The sequence below is a fragment of the Theropithecus gelada genome, chromosome 19, assembly GCF_003255815.1.
Source record: "Theropithecus gelada isolate Dixy chromosome 19, Tgel_1.0, whole genome shotgun sequence".
Lineage (NCBI taxonomy): Eukaryota > Metazoa > Chordata > Mammalia > Primates > Cercopithecidae > Theropithecus > Theropithecus gelada.
This window is the reverse complement of record NC_037687.1, coordinates 25,589,404-25,613,420: the sequence shown is the minus strand read 5'-3', so window position 1 is coordinate 25,613,420 and position 24,017 is coordinate 25,589,404. Positions and strand designations below refer to the sequence as shown.

At 51.2% G+C, this 24,017-nt stretch overlaps 1 protein-coding gene across 1 annotated transcript in view; it reads right to left on the bottom strand.

Moving 5' to 3' along the window:
- Positions 1–215: 215 nt before the first annotated feature.
- Positions 216–24,017, bottom strand: part of GRIN2D (glutamate ionotropic receptor NMDA type subunit 2D) — a 58,836-nt gene continuing 35,034 nt past the window's right edge. The window contains exons 11-13 of the mRNA XM_025367807.1: positions 3,192–3,379; positions 2,766–2,998; positions 216–2,547 (exon numbers count right to left, since the gene is read on the bottom strand). Coding sequence (XP_025223592.1) covers positions 1,210–2,547; positions 2,766–2,998; positions 3,192–3,379 — 1,759 coding nt within the window. The 3' untranslated portion in view covers positions 216–1,209. The remainder of the gene's footprint in view (positions 2,548–2,765; positions 2,999–3,191; positions 3,380–24,017) is intronic.

Below are 24,017 nucleotides of genomic sequence, written 5' to 3'. Positions count from 1 at the left end.
TGGGGTCTCTGTCTGCCCCAGTACCCTCTGGATTTCTCTCTTTTCAGGGTCTCTTCCCACCTCCTCTTTCTTGGTCTTTGTCTCCCCACCCACCTCCTTTCAGAGCCTCTGTTCTCTCTCTAATTCTGTCTCCTCTTCCCCTGTGGGACTTTTGTGTTTCTGTTTCCTCCAGAGAAGTTGAGGGGGGCTAACAGACACGGAGCTTAGGCTTGGACTGAGGAGGCATAAAAACATGGTTTATTCCAAACACTGCAATGTGGAATAAGAGAGTGGGAAGGGAGGTTGGTGGAGAAGTGTGGACTCCCAGACCCTCCCCTCCGCAACCCAGCCCCAGACCCGGCTGGAGATCTGGGAAGAGGAGGTTTTTTGGAGGACTGCTGGGTCATCACTGAAGGGTCGCAAATAAGGGTTGGATTTGGAGAGGATGTGGTTGGTGACAAGTGGGGTGTCGGGAGGTGCGGCAGGGTGGGAAGTTTTGGCTTCAGGGAGGTTGGGTTCATCGCGATGCAAGGGAAGGCGGGGCTTCCGTTGGGGACGTGTCCTAGGTCAGAGTAGGGAAAAGCGACCGAGGGTGGAAGAGGAGGAGGGGGTGTCACGGTTTGATGTCAAGGGTCACAGTCTGGTTGGGGCACAGTCTGGGGTTCGGGTCACAGTTTGGGGTCAGGGGTCACAGTCTGGAGTCGGATGACCATTTTAGGAGTCGGATGTCACAGTCTGGGTCAGGGGTTTCTGTGTGGCGGGGCCAAGGTCTGGGGTCACAGTTTGGCGAACGCGTCTCACAGTTTGGAGTCCCAATGAATGAAAGGTTAAAAACGGGCTTCCCCGGAGGCGTGGCTGGGGCCGGGGAGCTGCACAGTGATGTGGGGGCCACGGCCCCGGGCGTGGAGGTGGGACGCGGGAGTGGCGTGACCCCCCCACCTCCCGCCCCATCTGGTGACGTTAAAAAGCCCTTGTCGGGTTTAAAAAAAAGTCCGGTGGGCTCCAAGGCCCCCGCCCCCTCGCTCTCAGCCTGGGTGATAATTGGGGGGACCAAATCCTCTCCGGCTTGCGGTTCCTCCAGAACCAGGGGGCGCAGGACGCTGCTCCAGGCGGGGTCCAGCCAGTTCCACTGCTTTCCTTCCCAACCCACGCGGGTCCTGTCCACTGCGGGCGCCCCCTCGGGCCGTGGCCTGCGCTGACCAAGGGGGCGGTGGGGCCCCCGGGGCCGCGTCATACCTCGGACTCGAGGCTGGAGAAGTGTGCAGAGCCCCTGCGGGTGCCCAGGTCCCCGCCCCGGTGTCTCCGGTGGGAAGCTGTGGGCAGCGGCGGCCCCCAGTGCGCGGCGTGAGGGCACCTGCGAGCGTGGCGGGAGGGCCCGGTAAGCCTGCGCGCAGGGGCGGCGCGAGGGCACGAGCTGAGGTCCTCAAGCGAGCGCGAGGTGGGCGCGGGCGGCGGGAGGTCCCAGCCCCCAGCGGCGCGCCGGTGCCGGTGGTGGTGGGGCGCAGCAGCGGCGGGTGTGCGGTGCCAGGCCCGCGGGCGGTGCGGGTGTGACCGCGGGCACCCGCAGCGCGCACGGCGTCGGGGCGGAGGCCCGGCGGCCCAGGGTGGAGGCGGCGGCGCCCACCAGCCGCCGTCCAGGCCATCGTGCGAGCAGCTGAGATGGCGCGGCGGCGGCAGCAGCTCCAGGCTGGCGCAGTGGCGACAGTGCCAGGCGGCCGGACCGCTGCGCGGGGGCAGGTAGTCCCAGCTCCCGGCGCGCCAGCCCCCGAGCTTGTCGACCGACCAGTAGCGGCCCGGCGGCGGCCCGAGGCGCTCGGCGTACGGGTAGGGGAAGTCGGCGAACCACCAGGGCTCCAGGCCGCCCAGCGACGCGCCGCCCAGGCTCTCCGAGTCCTCCGAGTCCGACGGCGACGGCTCGAGGTCGAGGTAAGGGCAGGGGGGCGGCGCGGCCCGGCACGGGGGTGGAGCGGCCGGGGCTCCTCCGCCCGCGCCTCCCGCGCCTCCCGCGCCGCCCGCGCCAGGCCCCAGCAGGGGTTGGCTCTCGGGGTCCGATCGCGGCCACCGCGCGGGCGCCGGCGGGCTCTCGTCCTCGAAGGCCAGGCGGCAGAGTGGCGGCCCGACGGCTGTGGCCGCGGCGGCGGGGGGCGCGGGCGGCGACGGGAAGCCGGGGAAGGCGCCGGCGGGGGGCTCGGCCGGCTCCTTGTCGCGTACGATGGCGAAGTAGGAGGGCGGCGGCTTCTGCGGGGGCTGAGCGGCCGGCGGGGACAGCGGGCGCCCAGCTGCGCCCCGCGGTGCCGCACGCGCCTCGCCCAGGCCCAGGCCCAGGCCCTGAGGCTCGATGGGGCCGTAGTAGCGGTGGAAGCCGTCGGCCAGGCCCGCGCCCCCCGGCGGCCCCGCGCCCTTGGTCCGGCGCCAGCGGTCCACTGCGGCGCGCTCGCGGGGCACGAAAGGTGCGGGCCCGGGCGCCGGCCGCGGCGCGGGGTACGCGGGGCTGGGCAGGGGCTGCGGCGGCGGCGGGGGCTTGGCGGGCGGCGGGGCGGCCTCGGCGCTGCAGCAGCTGTACATGCCCTGCGGGTTCGGGGACAGGATGGGGGTCAGCGCGGGGTGCCCAGGAGGCCTACCTGCCTCCCCTCAGTCCCTCCCTCCTCTCCATTTCCCAGCCTGCGTCTCCCGCTCTCTTCCCCACTATCCACATCTCGACCCACATCTCCAAGTCACTGCCCGGCTTTACCTTTGTCCCCTGCCCCCGCCATCTCCCCTTCTTTGCCTCCCTCTCTGCCCCGTACCCTGGAGAAGGCCAGCAGGAAGTCCATGCGGTGGGTGGGCCCCAGGCAATGCCGCAGGCGCCAGTACACCAGGTGCTCCCAGGCGAAGACCAGCAGGGACAGGCCCATGGCCACCAGGAGCATGTAGAAGACGCCCGCCATGTTGTCGATGTCCAGCTTGCTGCTCATCACCTCGATTTTGTCATTGTGGCAGATCCCAGAGAGCCACAGCCGCTCCAGCATCTCGATCTCATCTGGGGAGGGGCGGTCAAAAGTCACCTGCTATGAGTACCCTCTGAGGACCCTCCTCTGTGATGTGGGAGTGTAGGCCCTCAGCCCCTTCCTCCCTCAGACCCTGGTGTCCGGGCCTTTGTCCCTTTCTTCCCCAGAACCCAGGGGCCTCGCCCTCCCCCTCTCCGCTGTGGAAATCCCTGCACGCAGCCGCACCATCCCCCAGGAACTGCAGCAGCGCCAGGTCGATGGGCCGCTTCCAGCGGGAGCCCTTGTGCAGGGCGATGCCATAGCCTGTCGTGGCGAAGACCTTGCCGGAGCCGATGGTGACAAGCTTGCAGCCCTCATCCTTGCGGGCCATGTAGTTGAGCACCGCAGCGTCGTAGATGAAGGCATCCAGCTTCCTGGAGGGAGGGGGAATGGAGGGCAGGGTCAGTCCCACCTAGATGCCTCGCTGCCAGGCCTGGAACCTCCTCACCTCTAACCTCCAACTGCTCCAAATCCTAACTGGCCCTGAGCTCTTGAGCCAATCATTACACTTCTCTGTACCTCAGTTTCAACATCAGTAAAATCGGCGTGGCAGCAATATCTCCCTTCAGAGTTGTTGCAAAAGTATGTTTTTAAGAGACAGGGTCTTGCTCGGTTGTCCAGACTGGACCAGAAATCCTGGGCTCAAGCGATCCTCCTATCTCAGCCTCCCCAGGAGCAGGGACTATAGGCAAAGGTTAGATAGTACCTCAGGCAAAGGAGGTGTTAGCTGTGACTTTTTTTTTTTTTTTGAGACAGAGTCTCACTCTGTTGCCCAGGCTGGAGTGCAGTGGCATGATCTTGGTTCACTGCAAGCCCCAACTCCCAGATTCACCCGATTCTCCTGCCTCAGCCTCCAAGTAGCTGGGATTACAAGCGCCCACTACCATGCCCAGCTACTTTTTGCATTTTTAGTAGAGACAGGGTTTCATCATGTTGGCCAGGCTGGTCTTGAACCCCTGTCCTCGTGATCCGCCCATCTCGGCCTCCCAAAGTGCTGGGATTACAGGCATGAGCCATGGCAGGCGGCCAGAACAGAATGAAATAGTTACTCCTTTAGTCCTCACTGTAGTCCTCCAAAGGAGTCCATTTACTCTTGCATTTTAAAAAAGAGGATTGAGACCAGCCATGGTAGCTCATGGCTATAATCCCAGCACTTTGGGAAGCCAAGGCAGGTGGATCACCTGTGAACTCAGGAGTTCCAGACCAGCCTGGCCAACATGGTGAAACCCCATCTCTACTGAAAATACAAAAATTAGCCAGGTGTGGTGGCGGGCACCTGTAATCCCAGCTACTCAGGAGGTTGAGGCAGGAGAATTACTTGAACCTGGGAGGCAGAGGTTGCAGTGAGCCAAGATCGAGCCACTGCACTCCAGCCTGGGTGACAGAGATAGATGCCATCTCAAAACAAATAAAGAGGAGGATCGAGGCTTAGAAGGAGAAATGAGGAAAAAAATAATAATGCGAGTGAATGATTGCTTATATTGTGCCAGACATTGTTCTATCTAGTCTAAGAACTCTTTTTTTTTTTTTGTTTCCTGAGATAAGGTCTCACTATGTTGCCCAAGCTGAAATGCAGTGGCACCATCATAGCTCACTGCAGCCTTGACCTCTTGGGTTCAACTGATCCTCCTGCCTCAGCCTCCTGAGTAGCTGGGACTACAGGCACACATCACCACATCTGTCTAATTTTTGTATTTTTTGTAGAGACAGGGTTTCTCCATGTTGCCCAGGCTGGGCTCTAACTCCTGGGCTCAAGTGAGCCTCCCGCCTTGGCCACCCAAAGTGCTGGGACTACAGGTGTGAGCCTGTAGGGAGATAACCATTATTTTCAGATGGGAAAACACAGACCCAGACACATACCTTAACTTGCTTGGGTTCTCCCACTAGGCCCTGATTTCTTTCTTTCTTTTTTTTCTTGAGACTGAGTTTCGCTCTTGTCCCCCAGGCTGGAATGCAGAAGTGTGATCTTGGCTCACTGCAACCTCCACCTCCCAGGTTCAAGCGATTCTCCTGCCTCAGCCACCCAAGTAGCTGGGATTATAGCCATGCACCACCACACATGGCTATTTTTCTATTTTTAGTAGAGATAGGGTTTGGCCATGTTGGCCAGGCTGGTCTTGAACTCCTGACCTCAGTTGATACACCCGCCTCGGCCTCCCAAAATGCTGGGATTACAGGCGTGAGCCACCACACCTGGCCTAGGCCCTGCCCAGGCTGGAGCGCAATAGTGCCATCTGGGCTTACCGCAATCTCCACCTCCCCAGATCAAACGATTCTCCTGTCTCAGCCTCCAGAGTACCTGGGATTGCAGGCATACACCACCACGGCCAGCTAATTCTGTATTTTTAGTGGAGACAGGGTTTCTCCATTTTGGTCAGGCTGGTCTTGAATTCCCGACCTCAGGTTATCGGCCCACCTTGGCCTCCCAAAGTGGGTTTCGCCCAAGGTGCTGGGATTACAGGCATGAGCCACCGTGCCCAACCTAGGCCCTGATTTCTAAGACTTGGTGGGAAGAGGCGCAGGGCTGTGGAGTTAGTTCTCATGGATGCATTTGTTATGGCACATGCTGCTATCACTCTCATTTACAACTGCTGTCATTTTACATTTATTTCTGTGGTGGTTTGATTCATCTCAACCTTCCCCATGAGACTGCAAGACCCCCAGGGTCCCAGTTGGTCTCATTCTCATCTGTGACTGGGGCATAGTTCCTGGCACATAGGATGGCGTTGATAGATACTTGCAGAATAAATGAGTGAATGAATAAATGAATCCACACAGAGGAATACTGTGTAACTCTTCTGTGGTGTCAGATATATGCTTATGATCTGACAGGTGAGGATGTATGGGGTATATTTTATATATTTTTAAAATATGTATATGTATATTTTTCTTTTATTTTTAGAGATGGGGTCTCACTCTGTTTCCCAGGCTGGTGTCTCAAACTCTGGGGCTCAAGCAATCCTCCTGCCTCAGCCTCCCAAAATGCTGGGATTACAGGCGTGAGCTTTCACACCCAACCTATGGGGTGTATTTTTTAAAAAGTTAGGCTGGGTGTGGTGGTTCATGCCTGTAATCCCAACACTTGGGCCACATAGTGATACCCTGCCTCTATAAAAAAAAAAATTAGGCCGGGTGCGGTGGCTCACGCCTGTCATCCCAGCACTTTGGGAGGCCGAGGTGGGCGGATCATGAGGTCAGGAGATCGAGACCATCCTGGCTAACACGATGAAACCCTGTCTCTACTAAAAATACAAAAAAAACTAGCCGGGCACGGTGGCGGGCACCTGTAGTCCCAGCTATTCGGGAGGCTGAGGCATGAGAATGGTGTGAACCCAGGAGGCGGAGCTTGCAGTGAGCCAAGATCGAACCACTACACTCCAGCCTGGGCAACAGAGTGAGACTCCATCTCAAAAAAAAAAAAAATTAGCCAGGTGTGGTGATGCACCTATATTCCCAGTTACTCAGGAGGCTGAGGCAGGAGGATCCCTTGAGCCCAGGAGTCTGAAGCTGCAGTGAGCTATGATGACACCACTGCACCCCAGCCTGGGTGACAGAGGGATACCCTGTCTCTAAAAACAAAAAAACGAACAAAAAAATTACTCCCAGAATCCTATATAAAATATGAGTTCATATTGGCCGGGTGCAGTGACTCACACCTGTAATCCCAGCACTTTGGGAGGCCGAGACGGGCGGATCATATGAGGTCAGGAGTTCCACACCAGCCTGGCCAACATGGCGAAACCCCATCTCTATTAAAAATACAAAAATTAGGCCGGGCGCGGTGGCTCAAGCCTGTAATCCCAGCACTTTGGGAGGCCGAGATGGGCGGATCACGAGGTCAGGAGATCGAGACCATCCTGGCTAACCCGGTGAAACCCCGTCTCTACTAAAAAAATACAAAAAACTAGCCGGACGAGGTGGCGGGTGCCTGTAGTCCCAGCTACTCAGGAGGCTGAGGCAGAATGGTGTAAACCCGGGAGGCGGAGCTTGCAGTGAGCAGAGATCTGGCCACTGCACTCCAGCCTGAGTGACAGAGTGAGACTCCGTCTCAAAAAAAAAAAACAAAAAAAAACAAAAAAAAACCAAAAATTAGGCCGGGCGCAGTGGCGGGCGCCTGTAGTCCCTGCTACCCAGGAGGCTGAGGCAGAATAATTGCTTGAACCGGGGAGGCAGAAGTTGCAGTGAGCTGAGATTGCACCACTGTACTCCAGCCTAGGTGACAGAGTGAGACCCTGTCTAAAAGAAAAAATATATATATATAATTTCATATTTATTTACTTAATGATATTTGTTGTGGGGTAAAATTTTGGTCATCTTAACTGCAGACATTAGACTAGTTCTTTTTTTTTTTTTTTTTTTTTTGAGACGGAGTCTCGCTCTGCCGCCCAGGCTGGAGTGCAGTGGCCGGATCTCAGCTCACTGCAAGCTCCGCCTCCCGGGTTCACGCCATTCTCCTGCCTCAGCCTCCCGAGTAGCTGGGACTACAGGCGCCCGCCACTGCGCCCGGCTAGTTTTTTTTTTTTTGTATTTTTTAGTAGAGACGGGGTTTCACCGTGTTAGCCAGGATGGTCTCGATCTCCTGACCTCGTGATCCGCCCGTCTCGGCCTCCCAAAGTGCTGGGATTACAGGCTTGAGCCACCGCGCCCGGCCTAGACTAGTTCTTAGAGGGAGGTACCTCTCCTCCCTGAGTCCAGCATTATCCAAAAGAACGTGCTCTGATGATGGAATGTTCTCTCTTCGCTGTCCAGCATGACAGCCAAGAGCCACATATGGCTCTCTAGCACCTGAAATGTGACCAGTGTGACAAAGGGGTGAATTTTTTTTTTTTTTTTTTGAGACAGAGTCTTGCTCTGTCACCCAGCTGGAGTGCAGTGGTACAATCTTAGCTCACTGCAACTTCTGCCTCCTGGGCTCAAGTGATTCTCCTGCCTCAGCCTCCCAAGCAGCTGGGATTACAGGTGTGCACCACCATGCCTGGCTAATTTTTGTACTTTGAGTAGAGACAGGGTTTTGCCATGTTGCCCAGGCTGATCTTGAACTCCTGACCTCAGGTGATCTGCCCACTTCGGTCTCCCAAAGTGTTGGGATTACAGGCGTGAGCCTTAGCTCCTGGCCACATTTTATGTAATTTCATTAATTTAAATGGAAGTAAGTATTGTACAGCACAGTTCTGGGAAGCCAAGATAGATAGATAAAGACAATAGATAAAGATAAAGACAGATAAGACAAGCTAGGGCCAAGGGCGGTGGCTCATGCCTGTAATCCCAGCACTTTAGGAGGCCGAGACAGGTGGATCACAAGGCCAGGAGTTCATGACCAGCCTGGCCATGCTGAAACCCCATCTCTACTAAAAACACAAAAATTCGCTGGGCGTGGTGGTGCACGCCTGTAATCCCAGCTACTTGGGAGGGTGAGGCAGGAGAATCGCTGGAACCCGGGCAGCAGAGGTTGCAGTAAGCCAAGATCAAGCCATTGCACTGCAGCCTGGGCGACAGAGCAAGACTCTGTCTCAAAAAAAAAAAAAAAAAAAAAAGCATGGCTGGATGCTGAGTTGAAGAGAAGCCAAAGGATCTTCCAGGGAATACTTAACCTCTAGTTTTGAGTGGTGAGCCCGTCTGTTGATTTAAGTCCTCCTGTGTCCCCAAACCTTCAGAAAAGTCCTGTCCACACACTCACAGGCTCACATATAAATGCCGTGTGTGTGTGTGTGGTTGGTTGCATAGAAATCAGGGAAAAGGACTGAATTAGTCCATACGTGCTAAGTGGGGAAACAGACAGGAAGTGGATTCCCCAAACTGAATGTCTCTCTAGCTGAAGCAAAGACTCGGGGGTGGAGAATGTGAAGCTCTGGAGAATTAGCAGAAACCTGGGGAGGACATTCATCATCCCACTGTTGTAGAATGGGGTTTGAATTAATTTTATATAGATCCTAACAGGGAGTTCCCAGATGACATCTGGAAACATAAGTATAGGTGAGAAAAATACAGCCACTGCCTGCAGGCACTTCTGCCTTGTAGGCAAACTGTAATTTTTCCCTATGCTTCTCTTTGTTTAGGAAGATGCCCTTGGGGGTGAAAGGTGAATTGCTATTGATGTTTAAGCGGAAAGAACACGTGAAGTTTCTAGAGTTAGGTTGAAGGGGAGGGATGGAGGGGCTGGGACTGGGATAAGATGGAAGGAGTGTCTCCGGGGTCCTTAGAGGACAATGGGGAGTGGAAGGAGAGACTCCAGTTGAATTTTGGAGAAAGCTAAAAGTCAAGGTTCCCAGTGGTGGAAATATTTGAGAGATTTCAGAAAGAGGAGCTCTAACAGCATTCACTTTCAATTGTTTGCTCAGTTGTTCGGGGATATACTGTCTCCCTCCCCTCTCACATCCACCCCACCACGCCCTCATGATCCCTAAATATCTATTTAAACTCAGCCATTCCAGGGGCCCTGGCTCATGCCTGGCATCCCAGCACTTTGGGAGGCTGAGGCAGGAGGACTGCTTGAGTCCAGGAGTTCAAGACCAGCTTGGACAACAAAGGGAGACCCTGTCTCTACAAAAACTTTAAACATTAGCCAGGTTTGGTGGTACACGCCTGTCGTCTCAACTACTTGGGAGGCTGAGGTGGGAGGATTGCTTGAGGGCAGGAGGTTGAGGTTACAGTGAGCTATGATTGTGCCATGCATTCCAACCTGGGTGACAGAGGGAGACCCTGTCTCAAAAACAAAACTAAAAGACCTCAGCCATTTCCTACAGCTTTTGTTTGGGTGTAGGTTTGGGAAAAATTAAAATTCCCTGCATCCGTCCTTTCTTTCTTGTTTGTTCTTACTCTGTCATCAGAGGGATCTTAACATTTGAGTCAGCGCTGTCCCTTTTCAGCTCACCACCCTCCGTTGGCTCCCCTCGTCACTCAGAGTGACTTGGATCACCTTGAGTTTCGAGGCCCTGTGGCACCTGACACCCCCCATCCCTCCTTACCCGTCTGCCCTCATCTCCCAAGCCCCCCTCACTCTGGCCTGGGAGATGCACTTGGACCTCTCCGGCTTGCTCCCACCCCAGAGCCTTTGCACTGACTGTTCTGCCTGCTGGAACATCCTTCTCCCAGGTAGCTGCCTGACTCACTGTCTTACCTTGAAACCGCCTTTGCAAAATTATGAATGACAGTGAAAGAAATCAGACCTAACCAACTCCATCTTGCTTCTAACCCTTAAGCTGTCCGTGCTTATTCCTGGGCATAGGCCGAACTAACTTTGGGAAGGAATTTCGTTCATGGGTTGACTCCGAAACAAAATCGGTGATAGCCCTTTCCTGAAAAGACCCCTTCTTGCCTGAGGACCAGTCTATCTTTGCAGGAGTAACAGATTAGCTACAAGATTAGACATTACATTTAGGGGTCATGCATCCTCTGGTTCCCCAGATTGCTCCTGGGGATAACATCACTATTATAAAACCTAAGATGAGTGCTTGAGATATTCTACAGACCCTACACTTGATCAGACTGGTAATCTGGCTCAACCAGTTCTACCGTCCCACCCAGCAACAGAAAACAGCAAGAAAACCTCACTTTGATGCCCTGTGATTCCATCTCCAACCTAACCAATCGGCACTCCCCACTTCCCAAGCCCCTGCCCACCAAATGATCTTTTCAAAACTCTGATCCCCAAATGCTCAGGGAGACTGATTTGAGTAATAATAAAATGGAGTCTCCCGCACAGCCGGCTCTGCGTGAATTACTCTTTCTCTATTGCAGTCCCCCCTGTCTTGATAAATCGCCTCTGTCTAGGCAGCAGGCAAGGTGAACCCACTGGGCAGTTACAACCTCCATCAGGTGTTTGCTCCAAAGACACCTTCCGGAGCATCCTATTTCATACTGCAACCTCCAGCCGCCCGCCCCAGTTTCCCAAATGCATTCACCCGGCCCTATTTTTACCCATAGCATGTATCCCCTTGGAATGCACTATAGAATGTTCTCATTTATTCCATGCATTGTGTGTCTCCCTTCACTGGAATGTAAGTTCTATGAGGCAGGGACTTTGCCCGTCTGATTCACCAGTGTATCCACAGGATCTGGAACAGTGCCTAGCACACACTAGCTGCTTAATAAGAAATGGCTGAACAGCTGGGCGTGGTGGCTTACGCTTCTAATCCCAGCACTTTGGGAGGCCACCGGGGGCGAATCTCCTGAGGTCAGGAGTTCATGACCAGCTTGGCCAACATGGCAAAACCCTATCTCTACTAAAAATACAAAAATTAGCCCGGTGTGGTGGCGGGTGCCTGTCATCTCAGCTACTCGGGAGGCTGAGGCAGGAGAATTGCTGAACCTAGGATGGATCACCTGAGGTCAGAAGTTCATGACCAGCATGGCCAACATGGCAAAACCCTGTCTCTACTAAAAATACAAAAATTACCGGGTGCGGTGGCACGTGCCTGTAATCTCAGTTACTCAGGAGGCTGAGGCAGGAGAACTGTTTAAACCTGGGAGGAGGAGTTTGCAGTGAGCTGAGATGGTGCCTGGGCAACAGAGCTAGACTCCGTCTCCAAAACAAAACAAAAAAAGAGGTGGCTGAATGGACACTTAAAGGGAAGACAAGGTGAAGAGACAGAGGAAGAAGGCAGCTTTTTACAAGCCGAGGAGGAAGGTCTGGAACAGGTCCTCCCACAGCCCTCGAAAGGAGCCATCGCTGCTGACACCTTGATTTTGACCTAGCCTCTACAATAGCGGGGCGATACATTTCTGTTGTGTAAGCCACTCAGTCTATGGTATTTTGTTATGGCTGCCCTAGCAAATTAATAGAATTGTATATAGAAAATCCCAAAAGACCCACAATAAAAATTATTACGGCTAATAGAAGTTCAACAAGGGGCCGGACGTGGTGGCTCAAGCCTGTAATCCCAGCACTTTGGGAGGCCGAGACGGGCGGATCATGAGGTCAGGAGATCGAGACCATCCTGGCTAACACGGTGAAACCCTGTCTCTACTAAAAAATACAAAAAACTAGCCGGCGAGGTGACGGGCACCTGTAGTCCCAGCTACTCGGGAGGCTGAGGCAGGAGAATGGCATAAACCTGAGAGGCGAAGCTTGCAGTGAGCTGAGATCCAGCCACTGCACTCCAGCCTGGGCGACAGAGCAAGACTCCATCTCAAAAATATATATATACACAAAATAAATTATATTCCTATATACTAGCAATGAACAATTAAAATGAAATTAAAAGAATCCAGGCCGGTTGTGGTGGCTCATATGCCTATAATCCCAGCACTTTGGGAGGCCGAGGCCAGCAGATCCCTTGAGTTCAGGAGTTTGAGACCGGCAAAAAAATAGAAATAAAAATAAAATATTTAGGCCGGGCGCGGTGGCTCAAGCCTGTAATCCCAGCACTTTGGGAGGCCGAGATGGGCGGATCACGAGGTCAGGAGATCGAGACCATCCTGGCTAACACGGTGAAACCCCGTCTCTACTAAAAAATACAAAAAAACTAGCCGGGCGAGGTGGTGGGCACCTGTAGTCCCAGCTGCTCGGGAGGCTGAGGCAGGAGAATGGCGTGAACCCGGGAGGCGGAGCTTGCAGTGAGCTGAGATCCGGCCACTGCACTCCAGCCTGGGCGACAGAGCAAGACTCCATCTCAAAAAAATAAATAAATAAATAAAATAAATAAAAATAAAATATTTAGGAATAAATTTAACAAAAGAAGTTCAGGTCTAGTGTGGTCACTCAAACCTGTCATCCCATCACTTTGGGAGGCCAAGGTGGGAGGATTGCTTGAGGCCAGGAGTTTCAGACCATCCTGGGCAACATAGTGAGACCATCTGTACAAAAAAAATACAATTAAAATTTTTTTAAAAAAGAAGTTCAAAAGAAAAGAAGTGGGCCGGGCATGGTGGCTCACGCCTGTAATCCCAAGAACACTTTGGGAGGCTGAGGTGGGCGGATCACCTGAGGTCAGAAGTTCAAGACCAGACTGGCCAACATGGTGAAACCCAATCTCTATTAAAAATTTAAGGCCGGGCGCGGTGGCTCAAGCCTGTAATCCCAGCACTTTGGGAGGCCGAGACGGGCGGATCACGAGGTCAGGAGATCGAGACCATCCTGGCTAACACGGTGAAACCCCGTCTCTACTAAAAATACAAAAAAAAAAAAAAAAAAACTTAGCCGGGCGTGGCGGCGGGCGCCTGTAGTCCCAGCTACTCGGGAGGCTGAGGCAGGAGAATGGCGTGAACCCGGGAGGCGGAGCTTGCAGTGAGCTGAGATCCGGCCACTGCACTCCAGCCTGGGTGACAGAGCGAGACTCCGTCTCAAAAAAAAAAGAAAAAAAAAAAATTTAAAAACTAGCTGGGTGTGGTTGCGTGCGCCTGTAGTTCCAGCTACTTGGGAGGCTGAGGTAGGAGAACCGCTTGAACCCGGGAGGTGGAGGTTGCAGTGAGCTGAGATCACACCACTGCACTCCAGCCTGGGTGACAGAGTGAGATGGGATCTCAAAAGAAAAGAAAAGAAGTGGCCAAATGAGTAAATTCAGACTGGTCCAACGGAGGCCTTCCATGGCCCAGACACTGGAGCTGAGAAGTAGGATTCCATTAACACAGAAAAGATGCCAAAAGGGCTTTCTCCATGGAAAGAGGCAAGATGAGAACAGTGTGTACTGTTAGTTTGGAATGTGTGAGTGTGAATTCATCCATATTTTAATTGATCCAAAAGAAATAAAAAATAATGGTTACATTAGGGCAAGGGGCCTCGATATTTCCTTTTTTGCCCCTCTTGAGTGAGTGAGAAATTGGACATCTCTCATGGAATGGGCACCAAGAACTGGCTGGGAGGAGAAGCTGTGTTTCTCTATTTCCTTTTAGGACGTGCATTTCCTTTCTCCCCCTGCGGCGTTGCTTGACCGCAGCGGTAGGGTGAGCCCACGTTTGGCCGCCGAGCTGGCCAGAGCCCTGGGAGCTGCCTCTCCCTTGTGCCTCACTGTAAAGATGGAATTTTCTAGTGCTGTCCTCTATGGCAACCACTAGCTTGCCACATATGGCTATTTGGATTTAAATTTTATTTATTTATTTATGTTTTATTTTTTATTTTTGAGATAGAGTTTTGCTCTCGTTGCCCAGGCTGGAGTGCAATGTCCTGGTCTCAGCTCACTGCAACCTCCACCTCCCAGGTTCAAGCGATTATGCCTCAGTCTCCTGAGTAGCTGGGATTACAGGCGCCTGCCACCACACCCGACTAATTTTTGTATTTTTAGTAGTGATGGGGTTTCACCATGTTGGTCAGGCTGGTCTCGAACTCCTGACCTCAGGCAATTCACCCTCTTCGTCCTCCCAAAGTGCTGGGATTACAGGTGTGAGCCACTGTGCCTGGCCTTTAATTAGGCGTGGTGGCTCACACCTGTAATCCCAGCACTTTGGGAGGCCAAGGTGGTGGATCATTTGAGGTCAGGAGTTCAAGACCAGCCTGACCAACAGGCTGACCCCAAGGCTGCCATGAGCTATGATTGCCTCACTGCACTCCAGAGTGAGACCCTGTCTCTAAACATAAATAGATAAATAACTAAATAAACAAACAGAGAAATGAAGGAGAGGGAGATATTGTACATAAAAGAATTTAAGAAAATTCAAGAAATTTTCTCAGAACAAATGACATGAGGATACGATTGAAAGACCCAGCAATGAAAACAGATCAATGGCCACGTGCAGCAGCTCACGCCTGTAATCCCAGCATTTTGGGAAGCCAAGGCAGGAGGATCACTTGAGCCCAGGAGTTCAAGACCAGCCAGGAAAACATAGTGAGAACCTGTCTCAAAAAAAAAAAAGAAAAGAAAGAAAGAAAGAAATGAAGAAAGAAAGAAAAGAAAGACAGAAAGGGAAAAGAAAGGAAAACAGGCCGGGTGCAGTGGCACACACCTGTAATCCCAGCACTTTGGGAGACTGGGTTGGGTGGATCACCTGAGGTCAGAAGTTTGCAACCAGCCTGACTAACATGGTGAAACCCTGTCTCTACTAAATACAAAGAAATTAGCTGGGCATGGTGCCACATGCCTGTAATCAGAGCTACTTGGGAGGCTGAGACAGGAGAATTGCTTGTACCTGGGAGGCAGAGGTTGCAGTGAGCCGAGATCGCGCCATTGCCCTCCAGCCTTGGCAACAAGAGTGAAACTCCGTCTCAAAAAAAAAAAAAAAAAACAGATCAAGGCATGTCACTGATAAATGTCAGTCCACCAAGGACAAGGAAAACAAACAACAAGTTACATACAAAGGCATAGGAATAAGAATGCCCTTGGATTTCTCTATAGTGGCACTGGATATTAGAAAACAATAGAGTGACGCTTCCAAATTCTGAAGGAAAATGAGCTCTAATCCAGAATTCTATACCCAGCCAGACTGTCCATCAAGTACAAGGACAGAAAAAAGACTTTTCAGATTTGCGATGTCTCCAAAAATATACCTGCTATATGCCTCTGTCAGGAAGCTCAAAAGAACAAGGAAGCAAAACCCAGAAAGAGTTAGGATTTGTGCTACAACAGGATCCAAACCAGAGATGAAGGGATGAAGGTGAAATGTGATCCCAAGATGGGGGCTGTGCCCCAGGCTGGAGCAGGCCATAAGGCCACGAAAGCAACTTCTTCAATAAGATGAAATTGACAAGGCTAGGCACAGTGACTGACACCTGTAATCCCAGCACTTGGGAGGCCGAGGTAGGCAGATCACTTGAGGCCAGGAATTTGAGACCAACCTGTTCAATATGGCAAAACCCCACTCTACAAAAAATACAAAAATTAGCTGGGCGTGGTGCTACACGACTGTAATCCCAGTTATTTGGGAGGCTGAGGCATGAGAATTGCTTGAACCCAGGAGGCAGAGGCTGCAGTGAGCCGAGATCGTGCCACTGTGCTCCAGCCTGAGTGACAGAGTGAGACCCTGTCTCAAAAAAAAAAAAAGAAATTAACAGAGTGTCTGATACTTCTAACATATTAAGTATATTAAGATACTTCTGAACATATTAAGAAGAGATTTAGACAGTTAACAGATAATTTGGGTTTGAATTAGTTAACCACAAAGAAAACTCAGCCATGAAGCAACTGAAAAAAGAAAGAAAACGAAAAAAGACAAAAAGACAGTTACTAACTCAAGAAAAATAGACTAGGCAGCCGGGCACGGTGGCTCACGCCTGTAATCCCAGCATTTTGGGAGGCCGAGACAGGCGGATCACGAGGTCAGGAGATCGAGACCATCCTGGCTAACACGGTGAAACCCCCGTCTCCACTAAAAATACAAAAAATTCTCTGGGCGTGGTGGTTGGTGCCTGTAGTCCCAGCTACTCTGGAGGCTGAGGCAAGAGAATGGCCTGAACCCGGGAGGCGGAGCTTGCAGTGAGCGGAGATGGCGCCACTGTGCTACAGCCTGGGAGACAGAGCGAGACTCCGTCTCAAAAAAAAAAAAAAAAGAAAGAAAAAGAAAAATAGACCAGGCATGGTGGCTCACACCTGTCGTCTCAACACTGGGAGCCTGAGGTGAGCAGATCCCTTGAGCTCAGGAGTTTGAGACCAGCCTGGCCAACATGGTGAAACCCCATCTCGGCTGGGCAGATGTGGCTCACGCCCTGTAATCCCAGCACTTTGGGAGGCGAGGCAGGCCGATCACTTGAGGTCAGGAGTTTGAGAACAGCCTGGTCAGCATGGTGAAACCCCACCTCTACCTCTACTAAAAATACCAAAATTAGCTGGGTGCAGTGGCACACGCCTGTAGTCCCAGCTAATCGGGAGGCTGAGGCAGGAGAATCACTTGAACCTGGAAGGCGGAGATTGCAGTGAGCCGAGATCATGCCACTGCACTCCAGCCTGGGCGACATAGTGAGACCCTGTCTCAAGAAAAAAAAGAAGAAAGAAAAACAAAGAATTGTGTAGGAGAGGAAAGTAATCATGGTTTACTACTGTGGCAGCTGTGAGAGCATTTACATAGTCATAACATGTAAACACTGAATATTCATCTAGTCAGAGTCACAATGTGGGAGGCTGAATTGATTTAAATAAGAGTATGAGTATGTCTTCCATAGTGAGAAGCGGATGGAAAATGCCTAAAATTGAAAAATCAAGAGGTAGTCATACAAACATGGTATTTAGAGATAGGGAGATAAATCGCAAAATGACACAATAAACGAAGTAAAGGTAGATGCTTTTGGGGTGAGAGAAATGGAGGGTGCCATTTTTTTCCTTAAAGAGAAAATTTTTACCAGGCACGGGGGCTCGTGCCTGTAATCCTGGCGCTTTGGGAGGCTGAGGCAGGAGGATCACTTGAGCCCAGGAGTTCAAGACCAGCCTAAGCAACATAGTGAGAACCTCGTCTCTACACACACACACACACACACACAGATACAAATTTAAAAATTAAAATTAGGCCGGGCCTGGTGGCTCGTGTCTGTATTCCCAGCACTTTGGGAGGCCGAGGTGGTCAGATTACCTAAGGTCAGGAGTTCAAGACCAGCCTGGCCAACATGGCAAAACCCTGTGTCTACTGAAAATACAAAAGTTAGCTGGGCGTGGTGGCAGCTCCTGTAATCCCACCTACTCAGGAGGCTGAGGCAGGAGAATCGCTTGAACCCAGGAGGCAGAGGTTGCAGTGAGCCAAGATTGCACCACTGCACTCCAGCCTGGGTGACAAAGCAAGACTCCGTCTCAATAAAATAAAATAAAATAAAATAAAATAAAATAAATCAGATGTGGGGGTGCACACCTGGAGTCCCAGCTGCTTGAGAGGCTGAGGCGGGAGGATCGCTTGAGCCTAGGAGCTTGAGGCCGCAGTGAGCTATGATTGTGCCACTGCACTCCAGCCTGGGTGACAGAGTGCGACCTTGACTCCAAAACCAAACTAAACTAAACTAAAATTCTTGTATTTGACTCTCCAAACTATGTGGATGGAGAACTCTGATAAATATAGAACTAAAAATTAGAAGAAAAAAAAAAAAAAGTAACAAGGGATACTGGGGAAAAAGAATTCAGCAGAAGCAGGAAATCAGAGCAAGAGGTGACAATGAGAAACACAGGGGTGTCCTTTGTGAATCATGAAGCTTCCAGGGAGGGGACAAAAGGCGTGATTCTGGGTTGCTCAGAGCACATGTGAGGCAATATAGCCTAGTGGTGAGAAACTGGGCTGTAGAACTGGGCTGTCAGGGTTCAAGTCCTAGTTCTGCCACTTAGATGCAGGAAGCTTGCTGTTCCTCATGTTTCCAATAATACCCACCTAAGATTTTTATGAGATCTTAGGGTTTTAGTTGTGTTCCCTCCCCCAAATTCACAAATTGAAGTCCTAGCCCCCAGTACTTCAGAATGCGACCTTATTTGTAGATAGGGCCTCTGCAGAGGGAATCCAGTTAAAATGAGATCATTAGGTTGGGTTCTAGTCCAGTATGACTAGTGTCCTTATAAAAAGGGGAACTTGGGCCGGGCGTGGTGGCTCATGCCTGTAATCCAAGCACTTTGGGAGGCTGTGGCAGGCAGATCACCTGAGGTCAGGAGTTCGAGACCAGCCTGAGCAACATGGTGAAACTCCGTCTCTACTAAAAATACAAAAATTACCTGGGCTTGGTGGCACACACCTGTAATCCCAGCTACAGGAGGGAGGCTGAGGCAGGAGAATCACTGGAACCTGGGAGGTGGAGGTTGCAGTGAGCTGAGATCATGTCACTGCACTCCAGCCTGGGCAAAACTCCATCTCAAAAAACAAAACAAAAAAAAGAACTTTGGCCACAGAGACGCACACAGAGGGAAGATGATGGGAAGAGATACAGGGATCAAGAGTCAAGAGCCAAGGAGAGAGAGGCCTGGACAGATCCTTACCTCACAGCCCTCTGAAGGAGCCAAGAGGATGCCTAGTCTCCAGGACTATGAATCAAAACATTGATTTGATTAATTTTTTGCAAACTAATTTGAACTTAGTTAGAACGGGACTTGATATATAATAAACATCAAAGTAAATTAAAAAGATACAGGAATAGACCGAGGAGGGTGGCTCACGCCTGTAATCCCAGCACTTTGGGAGGCCGAGACAGGTGGATCATGAGGTCAAGAGTTTAAGACCAGCCTGGCCAAGATGGTGAAACCCCATCTCTACTAAAAATACAAAAATCACCTGGGCGTGGTGGCGGGTGCCTGTAATCCCAGCTACTGGGGAGGCTGAGGCAGAAGAATCGCTCGAACCCGGGAGGCGGAGCTTGCAGTGAGCCGAGATTGCGCCACTGCACTCCAGCCTGGGCGACAGAGAGAGACTCTGTCTCAAAAAAAAAAAAACGGAATGTTCATAATGACCAAATACTGGCAATAACCTGAATGTCCACCAGCAGTAGAATGAAAGAATTATGGTACATTTATATAATTGTATACTCAATGATATTCAGCAATGAAGGAACAATCTGGTGATAACACTGAGGAAAATAAGCCAGACAGAAAGGTCTTAAATGCACTGTTTGACTCCATTTAGAGGATGTTCGAAATCAGGCAAAACTAATTATGTGATATTCTGTGGTGACTGGAGGGGCAGGAGAAGCTTTATGAGAAGCTGGGAAATTCACCATATCTGAGTCTGGACCTGGTCACATGGCTGTCTATGAATGTATAAATAATGAGTTACATGCTTTTTGTGCCTCACTGTACCTCACTGTATCTATGTATGTATCTCAATAAAAAAAAAAAAAAGATGAAAAATATCTATAAAAAGACACGGGATGAGGTCTCAGCTATTTTTACTTATTAAAGGCTGGTGATGTGGCTGACATTTGTATGGGGAAAAAAAATACAGGTATCCTGCTTTCTCTGAACTCAAGGCGGGGACAGATTTAGGTTCATTTTGAGAGATGGGGCTGGTCTCTCTTGCTAGTCACATTCTCACCACTTGCTATCCAAAACTTGGGAACCAAGTAGATTCAGAAAGTGGCATTGGCTGGGTATGATGGCTGACACCTGTAATCCCAGCACTTTGGGAGGCTGAAGCAGGTGGATCACTTAAGGTTAGGAGTTCAAGACCAGCCTGGCCAACATGGTGAAATCCCATGTCTACTAAAAATACAAAAATTAGCTGGGGGTGGTGGTATATGCCTGTAATCCCAGATACTCGGGAGGTTGAGGCAGGAGAATCGCTTGAACCCGGGAAGCAGAGGTTGCAGTGAGCCGAGATTGCATCACTGCACTCCAGCCTGGGCGACAGAGCGAGACTCCATCTTGTGGGATTTCCCCCCCTCCCCACCGAGAGTCTTTTTTTTTTTTTTTGAGACGGAGTCTCGCTCTGCCACCCAGGCTGGAGTGCAGTGGCCAGATCTCAGCTCACTGCAAGCTCCGCCTCCCGGGTTCACGCCATTCTCCTGCCTCAGCCTCCCGAGTAGCTGGGACTACAGGCGCCCGCCATCTCGCCCGGCTAGTTTTTTGTATTTTTTAGTAGAGACGGGGTTTCACCGTGTTCGCCAGGATGGTCTCGATCTCCTGACCTCATGATCCACCCGTCTCGGCCTCCCAAAGTGCTGGGATTACAGGCTTGAGCCACCGCGCCCGGCCCCCACCGAGAGTCTCTGAATTCTTGCTCTCCAACTGCAAGGACTGAGCAAGCTGGCAGTGTGAGGTATCCCTGAAGGGGTAAAAGAGGAAAGTGATTCTGTTTGCAGCCATCCCTGCCTTCTGAGGAAGGTGCAAGTGAAGTAGGGGTGGGAGGTGGCAGCCTGGAAAGGCACTCTGCTTTGCCTGAGAGAGAGAGAGAGAGAGAATCTGGAATTCTCAGGGTCCTTCCTGGAGGGAAGGGCTGGGGAGGAATAAAACGGAAGAAGCGGGAAGAGGGAGAGATGAGTCGGCAGGCTGGCTGGGGAGAATGCTCTGAGTAAGGAAGTGAAAAAGTCCCAGGGTCCTGGGGTGCGGCCAGCGCCCTTTTATGTGTTCTATTCATTATGTTCACTAGGAAACTTTTTGCGTTTGGGTGATGTTGACCTGGGCGGTCCAGTGTGGCAGTGACACGCCACTAGGGCTATGGATCGCTTGAAATGTGGCCACTCTGAACCGAGATGTGTTGTGAGTGTAAAATGCCCCCGATTTCAAAGACAGCATGTGGGGAAAAAAAATTATGCAAACGGTCTCACCCATGTTTATACTGATTACGTGTCAAAATAATATTTTGGACATAGGTAAAATATATTATTAAAAGTAATTTCCGGCCAGGCGCGGTGGCTCACACCTGTAATCCCAGCACTTTGGGAGGCCAAGGCAGGCAGATCACGAGGTCAGGAGATCGAGACCGTCCTGGCTTGTAACATGGTTTCACCTGGGCAACAGATCGAGACTCCATCTCAAAAAAAAAAGAAGAAAAAGTAATTTCACCTACTTTTTATTGTTGTTGTTGAGACGAAGTCTCGTTTTGTCGCCCAGGCTGGAGTACAGTGGCCCGATCTCGGCTCATTACAACCTCCGCCTCCCGGGTTCAAGCAATTCTTCTGCTTCAGCCTCCCAAGTAGCTGGGATTACAAGCACCCGCCACCATGCCCAGCTAATTTTTGTATTTTTAGTAGGGACCGGGTTTCACCATATTGGTCAGGCTGGTCTCAAACTCCTGACCTCAAGTGATCCACCTGCCTTGGCCTCCCAAAGTACTGGGATTACAGGTGTGAGCCACCTAGCCCAGCTTCACCTGCTTCTTCTTCTTTTTTTTTTTCGAGACTGAGTCTTACTCTGTCACCCAGGCTGGAGTGCAGTAGTGTGATCACGGCACACTAATCAACCTCTGCCTCCCGGGTTCAAGCGATTCTCCTACCTCAGCCTCCTGATTAGCTGGGATTACAGGCACGTGCCACCACAGCAGGGCTAATTTTTGTATTTTTAGTAGAGACGGGGTTTCACCATGTTGGCCAAGCTGGTCTCGAACTCCTGACCTCAGGTGATATACCCACCCCGGCCTCACAAAGTGCTGGGATTACAGGCGTGAGCCACCGTGCCCGGCCACCTGCTTCTTTTTAGGTCTTTTTATGTGGCCACGAAAAACTTAGAATTACACTTCAATGCATGCCGCATTCATTCTACAGGACAGTGCTGTTCCCAGTCTTCAGTCCACAGCCCCGCTTACTGCCAGTGGGGGTTTATGTGAGGATTAAGGGAGGGGTGGGTTCCAATTCTGGTAATAGGCCCTGGAACTGGGAAGACAAACTGTGGCCAGTGAGATGGTCCAGAAAGTGAATTAAATCCTGCAAAAAAGAGCTAGAAGCCAGGGTGACCGCGAGAAGCCCAGGAATTTGCAGAATTCTCAGGAAGAGGGGTTGGAGCCAATGTCATCTAGATCCAGGGCATGAAGACCCTGAATGACATCAGGGTGAAGGAAAGCAAAGGAAGAGATGACGAAGGGAAAAAAGTACAAGTGAGAGAAAGAAGAGAAGGAGGAAGAGGAAGAAAGGAACAAGAGAAGAGAGGAAGGCAAGGAGGGAAGAAAAATAACAGAAAATATTTTTAAAATACAGTTTTAGTTCTACAGTCTGTTGTGACAGCCACTAGCCAGATGTAGTTATTGAGCTCTTGAAATACACCGAGTTAGGCCGGGCGCGGTGGCTCAAGCCTGTAATCCCAGCACTTTGGGAGGCCGAGACGGGCGGATCACGAGGTCAGGAGATCGAGACCATCCTGGCTAACACAATGAAACCCCGTCTCTACTAAAAATACAAAAATATTAGCCGGGCGTGGTGGCGGCGCCTGTAGTCCCAGCTACTTGGGAGGCTGAGGCAGGAGAATGGCGGGAACCCGGGAGGCGGAGCTTGCAGTGAGCCGAGATCGCGCCACTGCACTCCAGCCTGGGCGACAGAGCGAGACTCCGCCTCAAAAAAAAAAAAAAAAGAAAAAAAAAAAAGAAATACACCGAGTTCGAACTGACATGTGCCATGAGGATAACTATACACTGGATCCCCTGCCAAAAAGTACCAATAAAAACATAAAACATCTTATTAATTTTTATATTGATTGCATGTCAAAATAACGTTTTGGAACTATTGGAGTACATAAAATAAATTTTGAGGCCAGGTGTGGTAGCTCAAACCTGTAATCCCAGCACTTTGGGAGGCCAAGATGGGCAGATCACCTGAGGTGAGGTGTTCGAGACCAGCCTGACCGACATGGTGAAACCCCATCTCTATTAAAAATACAAAAAAAAAAAAATTATACAGAAAGCAATAAAGTGACAGTCATACTTCTAAATATATATATACATACATACAATAAAATACAAAAAAAAAACTTATCCAGGCATCGTGGCACATACTTGTACTCCCAGCTACTCGAAGGCTGAGGGAAGGGAATTGCTTGAACCCGGGAGGCGGAGGTTGCAGTGAGCCAAGATCGCACCACTGCACCCTAGCCTGGGCGAGAATGAGACTCCATGTCAAAAAAAAAAAAAATTCATGAAGTAAATTTCAGGCTGGGCGCAGTGGCTCACGCCTGTAATCCCAGCACTTTGGGAGGCCGAGACAGGTGGATCATGAGGTCAGGAGATCGAGACCATCCTGGCTAACACAGTGAAACCCCGTCTCTACTAAAAATACAAAAAAAAAAAAAAAAATTAGCCGGGTGCAGTGGCTGGTGCTTGTAGTCCCAGCTACATGGGAGGCTGAGGCAGGAGAATGGCGTGAACCTGGGAGGCGGAGCTTGCAGTGGGCTGAGATTGCGCCACTGCACTCCAGCCTGGGCGACAGAGTGAGACTCCGTCTCAAAAAATAATAATAATAGGCCGGGCGCGGTGGCTCAAGCCTGTAATCCCAGCACTTTGGGAGGCCGAGACGGGCGGATCACGAGGTCAGGAGATCGAGACCATCCTGGCTAACACGGTGAAACCCCGTCTCTACTAAAAAAATACAAAAACTAGCCGGGCGAAGTGGCGGGCGCCTGTGGTCCCAGCTACTCAGGAGGCTGAGGCAGGAGAATGGCGTGAACCCGGGAGGCGGAGCTTGCAGTGAGCTGAGATCCGGCCACCGCACTCCAGCCTGGGCGACAGAGCCAGACTCAGTCTCAAAAAAAAAAAAAAAAAAAAAAAAAA